Here is a 12,428-nt window from a genome sequence, read left to right on the forward strand (position 1 = left end):
GATGCTGGATGTGGAGGTCCTGGGCTGGTGTGGTTACACGTGGTCTGCGGTGGTGAGGCTGGTTGGATGTATTACCAAATTCTCTGAAACGCCTTTGGAGACAGCTTATGGTAGAGAAATGAAAATTGAATTCACGGCAACAGCTCTGGTGGACATTCCTGCAGTCAGCATGCCGATTGCACGCTCCCTCAAAACTTGGGACTTCTGTGGCATTGTGCTGTGTGATAAAACTGCACATTTTAGAGTGGCCTTTTATTGTGGCCAGCCTAAGGCACACCTGTGCAATAATCATACCGTCTAATCAGCATCTTGATATGACACACCTGTGAGGTGGATGGATTATCTCAGCAAAGGAGAACTGCTCACTAACACAGATTTAGACAGATTTGTGAACAATATTTGAGAGAAAGTCCTAGATCTTTGAGTTCAGCTCATTAAAAATGGGGGCAAAAACATAAGTGTTGCGTTTATAATTTTGTTCAGTGTATACATAACATTTTTTCAAATGCAAGAGAAATACAGTTCTGCTATTGCTAATCACCATCATACCAGTTGCCTGGCTCATTAAAGTGATACTAAACCTACAACAGTAAAATCAGTCTGTATATGCAGTAAAGCATGCTTGTTATAATCACTGTGAAACCTAAGGGGTTTATCCTGTGCATTGTGTAAAAAGGCCATTTGATCCTGTATGCACAGATCCTCCTCTTTTTCCACTGACTCCAAAACATACCTCGATAAGACAGAGCCTTTGGAGTCAAGCTGCACATGCTCAATTTGGTAGGGATTGCTAGAGAGGTTTTATTTTTTTCTTGGAAGAGTGCATGTGATCAGCACAGAGCCAATCAGCAGTGTCCAGACATGTCCACACAGAGGGTCAGGACCTTCAGGACAGCTTAGTGCAGTATGAAAACTCCTCCCACAAGCTTAACCAGAAAATGATAGAAGTCACAAGACTGCTATATAGTGCTGATAGGAAAAGGTATTTAGCAGTTTATATTTACTAAAATAATTGCATTTCCATGTTCTGTTTACTGTGGGAGAGCAGATAAAGTAAATGCAGGGTCCTTGATTTAGTAACACTTTAACTTCAGTACGTTGTGTCTTTGAATCAGTCAAACGTATACAGACCAAGAAAATCAAAGAAAAACAAGTATATTAGTGACCAAAAGTTCTGAAGCAAAGGGCTCAGCATGACAGCCTGGAAATTAGCATTTTCAGGAGAGATCAGCAGTGGCCATCCCTATCTTTTATAACAAGTTTATGTTCACTTACTTGTCATACGACTGAAGAGGTCTGAGGTAAGTTGATATAAGTAAGTGAAGTTCTTTAGCATAGCTTCTCTCTGTTTCCAGAATATTCTGTAATACCTTATTATGAGAACAAAAAAAAAACATATTAAAAATATATAATTTCAGAATATCTAGCTTATTCAAAGCTCTCAATAAAAAAATAAAAAAAGCACAATTGTAAAGTAAGGACAGGAAAGGCAGCACAGTGGTTTAGTGATTAGCACTCCTAATTTGCAGCACTGGGGATCTCTGTTCAAATCCCAATCAAGACCCTTGGCCACTCTGGTTGCCTCATACACTCCTAAGATGTGTGGGATGGGGACCTTAGATTGTAAGCTCTTTAAGAAAATTTATAAAAATGTAAATGTACAATATGTGAAAGTGCTGCATAATACATTCCTGTAATAAATACATTATACAAGTAATATTGCTTTTAAAAGCTCACCAATCAACAGAAAATCCTACTTTACTATATAACTAGTATGAAGCACTCAGTCAGTTCTGCAATAAAACCCTGAGATTCTATTTTTACAATTATATTAACAAGCGCTAATGGACCATACCATCTTTTGCATGCAAGCGTAATAACAGGATCCCATGTGTGGAATATATATATCACACTGCAATGATGATATACTATTCATACATTGATATGATTCGACTAGACCAGGGGTTTCCAACCTAATAAACAGAGGGCAATTTTGCTGCCCTTCAAACTTTAGGGACTTCTATAGGCACTACAGTGACTGCTAAAGAACTGAAAATGTATGTATAATAGCATATCCCTTAGCACAGTGGTCCTCATCTCCGGTCCTCGGGGTCCACTAACAGGCCAGATTTTAAGTATTACCTTGGGGAGATGCAGACTAGAATACTGCAATCACTGAGCAGCAAATGAGATCACCTGTGATGTAATTTAGTTAGCTTGCAAACCTGGCCTGTTAGTGGGCCTGAGGACCGGAGTTGAGGACCGCTGCCTTAGCACACCTAATATGGGATAAAAACGGAGATTTCAAAAACATCGCTCAGATAATGTATGGAAGTCAGATTCCATAAAATGGGCATTTTCTGCACCTCAGCTTATACTTTGAACTTCATTCATCAGTTTACTTGGGTCCGTTCATTTGCATTTACATACGTTTTAGGGATAATGTAAAGCTTTTGAGATAAGTTTCATTTTTGTTTGCCATGCATTTACTGTGTCCTAAAACAATCCCTCCCCATAAGATGTGGTGGGCTCTGGCCTAAAGCACATTGCGGAAAGTACAGTGAGAGGAGGCTGCAACCTCTAAAATTCACAAGTACAATCACTAAAGTTGGCTACAGGCTATATAGAGGCTGATCTGCCTGCAATGAAATTACAACATTCTCATAGAGCAGCAGAAGACACCATGAATCTGTAAGCTCAGCTCTGCCAAGTTTATGTGAACAAGGTGGTGGAGCAGAAGGACACCAAGGCCAGCACCAACTTATCTGGGGGCAACAAACACTTTGCACATTATTAAAGCGGAGTTCCAGCTGTTTTTGTGTTTATTAAAAGTCAGCAGCTACAAAAAGTGTAACTGCTGACTTTACATAAACACACACTCACCTGTCCCACGGTCCAGGGATGCGGCCAGTAGGAGCCTCGGTTTTCTCCCTCTTCTCCCAGCAGCACTGGCATCACTAGTGTGGGCACCCAGCTGTGACAGCTTGTGGCTTCCCACCTGGGTGCGCAGTGCGCATGCATGAGTCGCATTGCGAATGGTCAAGCAATCTTCTGGGACCTCTGATGTGTCTCAGAAGATTGCAGGGAAGGAGAGAGAGAGAGGAGAACTTCTGCTCGAGCTGCCTAGGCAGCCTGAGCGGAAGTGGGAGCGGGTACCTGTCAATTCTAGGTACCCGCCCCCCCCAAAAAACAAAAATACATGCCAAATGTGGCATGTCAGGGGGTCAGAGGTCCTTAAAACAGAAGTTCCACTTTTGGGTAGAACTCCGCTTTAAGTCATGCATTTTTAGCATATGCAACATATTTGAAGGAGATGCACATTTTATCGGTACTTTAGACCCGACCAAATAGTAATTTGGGAAGCCCTGTGGTTTTAATTTACTTGCTTTTTATTTGTGTAGTTCTGAAAAATGGGATTTTTGATTTACTGTAAGATCCATTTCTCTGATGTTCATTTACGGACAGAGCTCCTGATCTTCCTAACCATTGGATTATACTTCCCCCCTACAAGAGTAGGATACTAGGCAGAAAAATAGTCTGGCTACACCTATGGGCAGTCCCAGGGGGTATACTCCCTCTCTCCGCTATAGGTACTCAGTTTTGTTACAAGCAATGTCAGAAGAATTACAACTCTACAGAGCGGTAGGTGCTGTGTCCTTCAATGGACATCGGAGAAATGGCGTTTACGGTAAGTCAAAAATCCCATTTTCTCTTTTGTTCATTGACGGACACAGCTCCTGATCTTCTTAACCATTGGGATGCCCCAAAGCAGTATTAAACATGAGGGGTAGGAACAGAAAAAATGAAGATCCCAAAGCCAACTATAGCCAACCAGGTAAACAGGAGCTCAACCAAAACAACTGAAGCTTACCTGAAAAAACCCTCAAAGAGGACCAGGTCCTTTAAACAGCAGCCTGCAAAACCTTGCAGCCAAAGGAGTAGCCAAAGGAAGCATCCGCAGATGTCAACACATCCACTTTTTAGAACTTTGTGAAACTGTGTACAGATGACCAGGTGGCCACCTTGCAAACCTGCGTCACTAAAGTCTGATGACGGAAGGCCCAGGAGGCACTGAGCGCCCGAGTAGAGTGCACGTTGACAGGGAAAGAAGGATCCCAATCCTTGATGGAATAGGCCTGAATCACCGTCTGTCTGATCCATCTGGAAATGGTCGCAGAGGAAGCAGACAACCCTTTCCGTGGCCCATCCATAAGCACAAATAGCGAGTCTGATTTGCTAAAAAAACTCCGAAGCTGCCAGGGACACGACATCCAAGGCATGCAAAGCAATTTTCTTCAGATGTTTTGGACTGGGACACAGGGAAGACAATACAATTTCTTCATTCAAATGAAAATCAGAGACAACCTGAGGAAGGAACGACGTACAGGGGCGAAGAACCCTAAGGTAAGGTGAACAACAAGGTGACACCGCCAATCACCGACACCCTACGCGCAGGGATGAAAGCCCCCAAAAGGCCCCCTCCTGGGACAGCATAAGCAGGGGAATCTCCCAAAGATTCTCAAAAGGAGGCTTCTGGAGGACTGAGAGCACCAAATTGAGGTCCCAAGGCGGCAACAGAGACCGCACTGGAGGGGTCAAGTGCCTAACTCCCTGAAGAAAAGTACGCACCAAGGCGTATGTGGCCAAGGGCTGTTAAAAGAAGACTGCTAAGGCCAACACCTGACCCTTGATAGTACTCAAGGCCAGTTTCTGCTCAATCCCCCCGTTGAAGGAAGGTTAAGATCCCAGCCACCGAAAAAAAGAGTGAGGATGAACCCCAAGAGACTCACACCACGCAATGTACGCCTTCCATGTACGATGGTAGATCTTCCTAGAAGTAAATTTCCTAGCTTTTAACAGCTTTGGAATCACAGACTCAGACAAACCTCTGTCCATCAGCACCTGACGTTCAACAGCCAAGCCGTCAAGGCCAGCGACTGTAAAGCAGGATGGAAGATTGTTCCATGGGACAGCAGATGTTTCCTGAGAGGAAATATCCAAGGAACGTCGGCGACCAGCCGCACCAGATCGGCGTGCAAAGTCCAGAGAGGCCAATCCGGGGACACCAAGATGACCGGATTCCCCTCTGCCTCGAGCCTGCATAGAAGTCTTGGCAGAAGCTTGAGAGGAGAGAAGGCGTAAAGCAGACGATACTGACCCCACGGGGCCACCAGCACATCCGTGGCGTCCGCCAGAGGATCCCGTGACCGAGCCACAAACCTCTGTACCTTTCTGTTGAGCCGGGGTGACAACAGATCCACCTCAGGGATGCCCCACTGGAGACACAACTGATGAAACACCTCAGGATGAAAGAACTACTCCCTTTGATCCAACCCCTGCTGACTGAGGTAATCCGCCTGGCAGTTTTCCACCCCAGGAATGTGTACGACGGAGAGGGCTGAAACGAACCGTTGTGCCCAACTTAGAATGCCAGCTACCTCCAGAGCCACCAGGACACTTCTTGTGCCCCCCTGATGATTGACATAAGCCCCAGCCGTGGCATTGTCCGATTGAATGTGCACTGGACTTCCATGAAGACGATTCATCCAATGTTACAGGCACAGTATGATTGCTCGGAGTATCAAGACATTGATCAGTAGTCTGGACTCTTCCAGTGTCCAGACCCCCAAGCAGAAATTTTGCCATGGGGACCACTGTCCAATACAAGGGGAGGAAGGATTTGCCCAGCCGAAGAACAAAGCCACCATATCAGGGACTCTTTTGTTCCCCGGCTCAGTGGGATCCGATTGTCCAGAGACTGTTGATTCTTGTCTCATTTGGCCAGAAATCTCCCTTGCAGGGACCTCGTATGGAGCTGTGCAAACTGAATAGCCTCGAAGGTAGACATCATCAGGCCACCACCCAAATGCAAGTCTGGAGGGATGACCATCTGCTGGACAGCAGGAGACGAGGTACAGCCTGCAGTTTCTGGAGTTTGTCCAGAGGAAGGAGCACTCTGGCTAAGGCCGAATCCAGAGTCAGACCTAGATAGTCCAGCTTTGTGGATGGAACCAGAGCAGACTTCTGAAAATTCAGAATCCAGCCAAACACCGTCAAGCTCGTAGGGTGATTTCCAGAATTTTCCACCAGAGCAGTAGGAGACTCCGCCCACTTGGCGTAACAATGCTAGCATCGGGGCCAACACTTTTGTGAAGGCCCGAGCAGCAGAAACTAGACCAAAGGGTAACACCACAAACTGATAATGTTCCTCTCCCACAGCAAAGTGTAGGAAGCGCTGGAGACTGACACATATTGGAATGTGAAGGTAAGCAAGAAAACTCCCCGATGCAGCAAAGCCACCACTGTGCGAACGGACTCCATTCTGAACTTCTGCACCCGCACAAAGCAGTTCAGCGCCTTGAGGTCCAGAATTGGACGCACCTTGCCTTCCATCCTGGGGACTGTAAACAGGTTTGAGTAAAACCCCTTAGAATGTTCCGAAGTTGGAATCGGGACCATCACCCTTTAAAGTAATAGGTTTTGCATCGCCCCAAAAGGAGCCTGTAAGTGGACCGCAGTCACACGTTGGAAGGTAGAACCTTACTGGAGGGTAAGAATGAAACTCGATCTTGTAGCCGGACCGAATGACTTTGTGGACTCACCTAACTTGTACCAGGGGAATTCATGGGTCCGGGAACCAGCGAAGATGTCCCCCCACCCAAGTATGGCAAGTCAAGAGCGGGCTTCTCCAGACCCGTGGACGGGCCTTGTCTGGGGGTCTGGAGAAGCCTGCTCTTGACTTGCCAGACCAAGTTTGCTTGGATCCTCCAGAAGAGGCCCCCGAAGAGCTCTGATCCCTTGTCAGTCGACCTTGAGGGATGAAAAAAACTTTTTATGAGCCGAGGAGGAGGGCCCACGTCTATGATGAGGGTCCTTGCCCTTATTAGCCTGCAGAAGAAAGGTACTCTTTCCCCCTCAGACTTTAGTGATGTCAACCAGGGTAGAATCAAACAGGCGATCCCCTTGAAAGGGAAGGCCTTTTTAGAAGTCTGGTCCGCTGAGCAGCATTTGAGCCACAAGACACGCCAAAGGACCACTGCCAAAACAGAGAGCCGAGCCACTAGGGGAGCCGCATCCAAAGAGATATCACAGATAAACTGCAGCCCCTGGACCAGCTGGTCCACCAGTTTAGCAGAGGCAGGGGGGAGCTACTCCCCATCCAGGTCACAGCGCAAAAACCTAGCCCATTCGGTCACCAGGGCAATGATGGATATCGGCCTCAATGCCGAACCAGCCAGGGTGTACATATTGCGGGCCACAGACTTCACTTTCCTGTCAGCCGGGTCCTTAAATGCCAGGGACTCTTCAACCGGAATCCTGGTTGCCTTGTTTAATCTGGAAAACGGAGGGTCCACCACCGGTGGAACCGTCCACTTTTTAAAAAGGGACTCTTCATAGAGGTATTGCCTAGCAACTCTCTTAGAGACCCCAAGGGGACGCTTTGGTCGTCCCCACTATTTAGAGACAATTCTGTCAAAATAGAAAGGGAAATGGAACACCTTTACCGCTCTGGATGGCTTGTGAATGCCAAAGGGAACCTCTGCCTCCGCTGCAGGTTCAGCTGTGTCCTCCATCTTTAAGGTTTCACGCACAGCTACAATTAGTGCATCCACCAGCGCCTTTTTGTACGCAGTTGCAGAAGTGGAGGAATCCTCCTCACTATCTATGTCCCGGCCGACCTAGCGCGGAGCTGAGGTCTGCACGTGCTCGCTGGCAGTTGATTGTAGATCTCACAGGAAAAAGTCCAGGAGAAAAAAAATTCTATCTAAAAAGAAACTGCCAGGACCAGAGATCCCAGCAAGGAATTAGGTCCTTACACCTGACTAGGCAGAAAAAAAACTATAGCAGAGAGAGGGAGTATACCCCCCTGTGACTGCCAATAGGCGTATCCAGAGTTTTATTTCTACCTAGTGTCCTACTCCAGTAGGGGGAAGAATAACCCAATGGTTAAGAAGATCGGGATCTGTGTCCGTCAATGAACGAAAGAAAAACTCTGTTTTCTTAGGACAGCCATTTTCAACCAGGGAGCCCTGGGGTGCCTTGCAGTTTCTTCAGAGGTGCCTTGCCAAAGTGCCTAAAAAAAGATCAAACATTGTACACAAGCCAGCAGGTGCCTTTTAGTTACACAAAGTCACGGTTTTTCATTACGCACCGTTACTACTTTCTAGACACTGGCATCCTAACAACCAATGATGTCATCAGTTAAAAAGGAGAATATCGGTTGGCTCCAAAGCATCCTTTTCAGAATCCTTGTTTGACCCTCATGTGCACCTCTCCCTCAGCATTAGCTCTGACAGTTGACTGATGGAGAGAAATTGAGGGAGAAGAGAAACATTGGAATACTAGTCAGTACCAGTGTGCAAAAGTGTATTTGCATTGGAAGAATAAATCACCTTCAACGTTGGGTGCCCTAAGTGTAGATGTTGCTGCATTGTGTAAAGATAGTCGAATATTTTTTTTACAATTTAGAATGGGGGGTGCCTCGAGACTGTCCCTAATTTTAAAGGGTGCCTCAACTGAAAAAAGGTTGAGAAACACTGCTCTAGGAGTATAGCAGATGCATTGTAATAGCTTAAAAAATAACTAGAGGCAAAAGATAGGGCCCTGCTTGTTAAAACATACAAACTCCATACTACATTTAATGCTAAAATGTAGTTTTTTTTTTTTTTGCTGGATATACATCGGCAAGCTTGTCATAGCCATCAGATATTGCCCTGAGCAGCTGTCTTAGCAACTAATGTTACGGGGAAAATTTGTTCTGCTCGGTTCCCCCTTTCAGCCCCCTCCACCTCTATTGCTTGTATTACTAGTCTCCCACAATGCACTGCATTCTGTAAATCGGTGGTGGAGATCCTATCATTCAACTGCTCCTCCTCCATTCACAAAATACAATGAATTGTGGGAGGGTAATAGTACAGGCAATTTGAATGGTGGAAAGGACAGAAAGGGGTGGACAGGCGAGTAGTGTAAATTTTCTAAGTAGCAACAACTACTGTTAGCTTTCCCAGCTGCTGATGGCAGTATCTAGAGCAGGGGTAGGGAACCTATGGCTCGCAAGCTAGATGTGGCTCTTTTGATGGCTGCATCTGGCTCACAGACAAATCGTTAATAAAGGGGGACGTGTCCGGACATGAGCCGCGTCTACCACTCAATCCAGTGCCATCCGCGAAGCTGTGCCTGGTGCCAAGGAGGTTTCTGCACCCATCGACGGTACACTTTGTAGGCTACCCCCGCTACCCTCAATTAGTCTCTGGGTGACCGGATTGCCGCGCTACGGACCCCGCAGCCTACTCGCGGTACCACCGCCGACTCGTGTGCTGTGCATCTGAGGGCCTTGGCAATTACCGCCCTGTAAGGAGACCTGCCATCCGCTCCCTGCGCCCCCCGACAGACACGATCTCCTTTCCCTCTGATACCCAGGGACCCTCGGGAGCTGCCTCTCACATCCACTTCTGAGGCCTTCAGCGGCCGGCCGCCATTTTCTCAGGGCCTATACTCCCCTCCATCACTAGCAGGCCTGCAGGCGCTTCACCACTCCGGCCTCATTGCATACCTGCCTGCTCTGCTCTCTTCCCGACCACACTCAAGGCACTTTCACACGGCTCCATCTACTCACTGTATAGCTGCGGCCCATGAATATGATTAAATAAAGGTTCCCGACCCCTGAAATATAGTGTATGGCTCTCACGGAATTACATTTGAAAATATGTGGTGTTCATAGCTCTCTCAGCCAAAAAGATTCCCAACCTGATCTAGAGGGTATGCCCTTATGTTGTAAAGGGCTGTGCAAACTGTTGGAGCTATATAAATCCTTAATAATAATAGTAATAAAGGAGGCACAGCGATTGCCAGCAGGTGATGGGATAAACATTATTAAATATACTGTATCTGGTGCTGCATCCCAAAAAAAGCCCTAAATGTCAGCTTTCAAGTAATTGTAAACCTTTTTTTTTTTTTTTTTTTTTTTAAATATACCAAATATGCCATACTTACCTGCTCTGTGCAATGGTTTTGCACAGAGCAGCCCTGATCCTCCACTTCTGGGGTCCCCTGAGGGCGATACTTGCTCCTCCTCCTGCCAAGTGCCCCCATAGAATGCTGCTTGGTATGGGGGCACTCATGTAGGCTCGATCTCGAGCCCTGCTCTGTGTGTCCATAGGTATTTGTAAGTAAGTATTCTATGGAGCTTAGCACAGAAGGGTTTTTACCCTAATGCAGAAAATGCAATAAGATTAAAAAAAATAAAAAATAAATCTTCTTTAACATTGTAAGTGGAGACATTGCAGTGGTAAACTTCACTGGGGGATGCACTGCTGGCTAAACCAAAATCACAACCACCTCAAAAGAAACCAGACGATTGGGGAACCCAAGGCCCTTCCACATCTACAGCAGTCAGCATATTTTTCAAATTCTTGTAAAACTTTTTAATGAAAAAAATCTTTGTGGTGGGGGAATGAAATCTCAGCATCTCTGGTGAACCGAGTTACATGTTGCTACAATTTATTCTCCGATAGCTTCTAGACTGATAGTAGGGATTATATAAGGTGATTGTGAAGGTGATTTGGACAAGAAAGTCTAAAAAGAAGTAGGCGACATCTGAAAATAGAAGTGTAAAACAAGCAAATAACAGAACTCCGGCCACCAGACAGATTACATAACTGCTAAACCATTATTCATTCTTCTCTAATCAGGATAATTGCAGTTCCACGTTGAATAGGACTTATTTGCTTACCACAGTGTAATAGTTTTTGGTTAGCTGTGCACTGTCACTCCCTTTCAGTGCTTTTGGGGAAAGTGGTTTATCTACAAAACAAAAAGCAAAAACATATCACTAAGAATAGGGAACTGCTACATATTTCTAGATATTAACTTCTCTTTCTTCTCCGTATATGGGAGGCACCAAAAATACCACATGATATCAAGGATGTAATTACATAACAAAAAAGTATATATTGACAGCGGAGTGCTAGCTTGTTGTCCAAGAGACAATCCTTCCTGACTGTGCTATGGAACTGCATGAACAAATGATTGCGGGAGGCTACATTCATGATAATTTAGCATCTTCTTTGCCGTTCCTGGACAGACCGCAAAATGCCAGGTGGTAACACTATAATCAATTCAAAGACCTAGGCCCAATTCAAAATACCTAGGCTCCCATGCATTTACTGGTCAAGGGTGCCAGGTCCAACATGGAAACCGCTTCTTTCCTGCAATTGTGGCCTCATCTGTCAGTTTCTCCACCTCAGCCAATCAAACAAACCCTTGTATTCATTCTAACAATACAAAGCACCTCTTAAATGGCTAAGAAGCGTTTAACCCAAATCAATTTTGTTCCTGAGAAGTCCCCGTACTGCTGCCAGAACATAGTGCTGTATACTATATGTAGCTGATGCTACATATAGTTTATACAGTACTCACAGCGGGCAGGTTGGTTAGTAAAGGAAATATTTTATATGGACTAGCTTGATCTAAACTATTTTAAAGTGACAGAAAGCTGGGGTTCGGCTTTAAGTGCTGATAGGATAGCTGAGTGCCACTGGTGCAAAACTGCCCTTTGACCAAACTTACGGATTCATTTTCCTAGAGGTGCAAAGTACACATATATGAGAAGTTTTATATATATATATATATATATATGTATGTATGTGTGTGTAATTATTATCTATATACTTTATAGTCATTTATTTTTAATTATCTTCATCATTAATCAAACACACCCTTTTTTAGTTTCAATTGATTTGATTTTTATGTATTTTTCCATCTATACAGCAGATGTATTTCCCGCATTTCCTTTATTTGCATTTATTTTATGTGTTTACATCCTTTCCCGTGTTCATGCCTCCTGAGGTGTTAATGTGCAATTTCCCCACTGGATGGCACTGGTACGTTTGTTGTATCCAGGCTCTCCTGTGGAGTGTTATGCACATCTCCTCCACCGGGTGGCACCGTAGTCCAAGCATAAAAAAAGCACTGAGTACTTCCATTATACCAGCTTGAAAAAGGAGGGCATGCTGTCAGCCTACTACAGTGTGCATGCTCCGAAACGCGTCGCGAGCACGCTGGTGACGCATACACGGCAGATGCTGCGGCTCACCTTGTTGTCCAGACCTCGGATTCGTCCCCACACCAACTTTTCTTCCTGCTGGACAGGACTACGATACGAGCCGCATTACAAGACATTAAAGGCGGCCTCATGCAGACCCTGTACACCGGACATCCTATGTGCCTGATTCCACAATCTTATATGTGAGTTTTTATTGTGTCCTTCAACATTAAATCAAACACAGCTTACACCTAGAGGCGCCTGTTTTCTCTGTTTTTACTGAATTAGTGTAGATGTAGAACCACTGAAAGAATGTATATTTAGCTTAGGCCGGCCCTAGAGAGAGTGAATTTATTTTCTGCAACTAAGGGTTGATTCACCCATC

General features: G+C 45.3%; 1 protein-coding gene across 1 annotated transcript in view; it reads right to left on the reverse strand.

The window, feature by feature from the left end:
• Window positions 1–12,428, reverse strand: part of ARHGEF6 (Rac/Cdc42 guanine nucleotide exchange factor 6) — a 177,326-nt gene that overhangs the window by 105,876 nt on the left and 59,022 nt on the right. The window contains exons 6-7 of the mRNA XM_082263559.1: window positions 10,733–10,803; window positions 1,276–1,370 (exon numbers count right to left, since the gene is read on the reverse strand). Coding sequence (XP_082119685.1) covers window positions 1,276–1,370; window positions 10,733–10,803 — 166 coding nt within the window. The remainder of the gene's footprint in view (window positions 1–1,275; window positions 1,371–10,732; window positions 10,804–12,428) is intronic.

This window comes from Pelophylax lessonae (assembly GCF_965119305.1).
Source record: "Pelophylax lessonae genome assembly, chromosome: 7".
In the NCBI taxonomy this organism is placed as follows: Eukaryota; Metazoa; Chordata; class Amphibia; order Anura; family Ranidae; genus Pelophylax; species Pelophylax lessonae.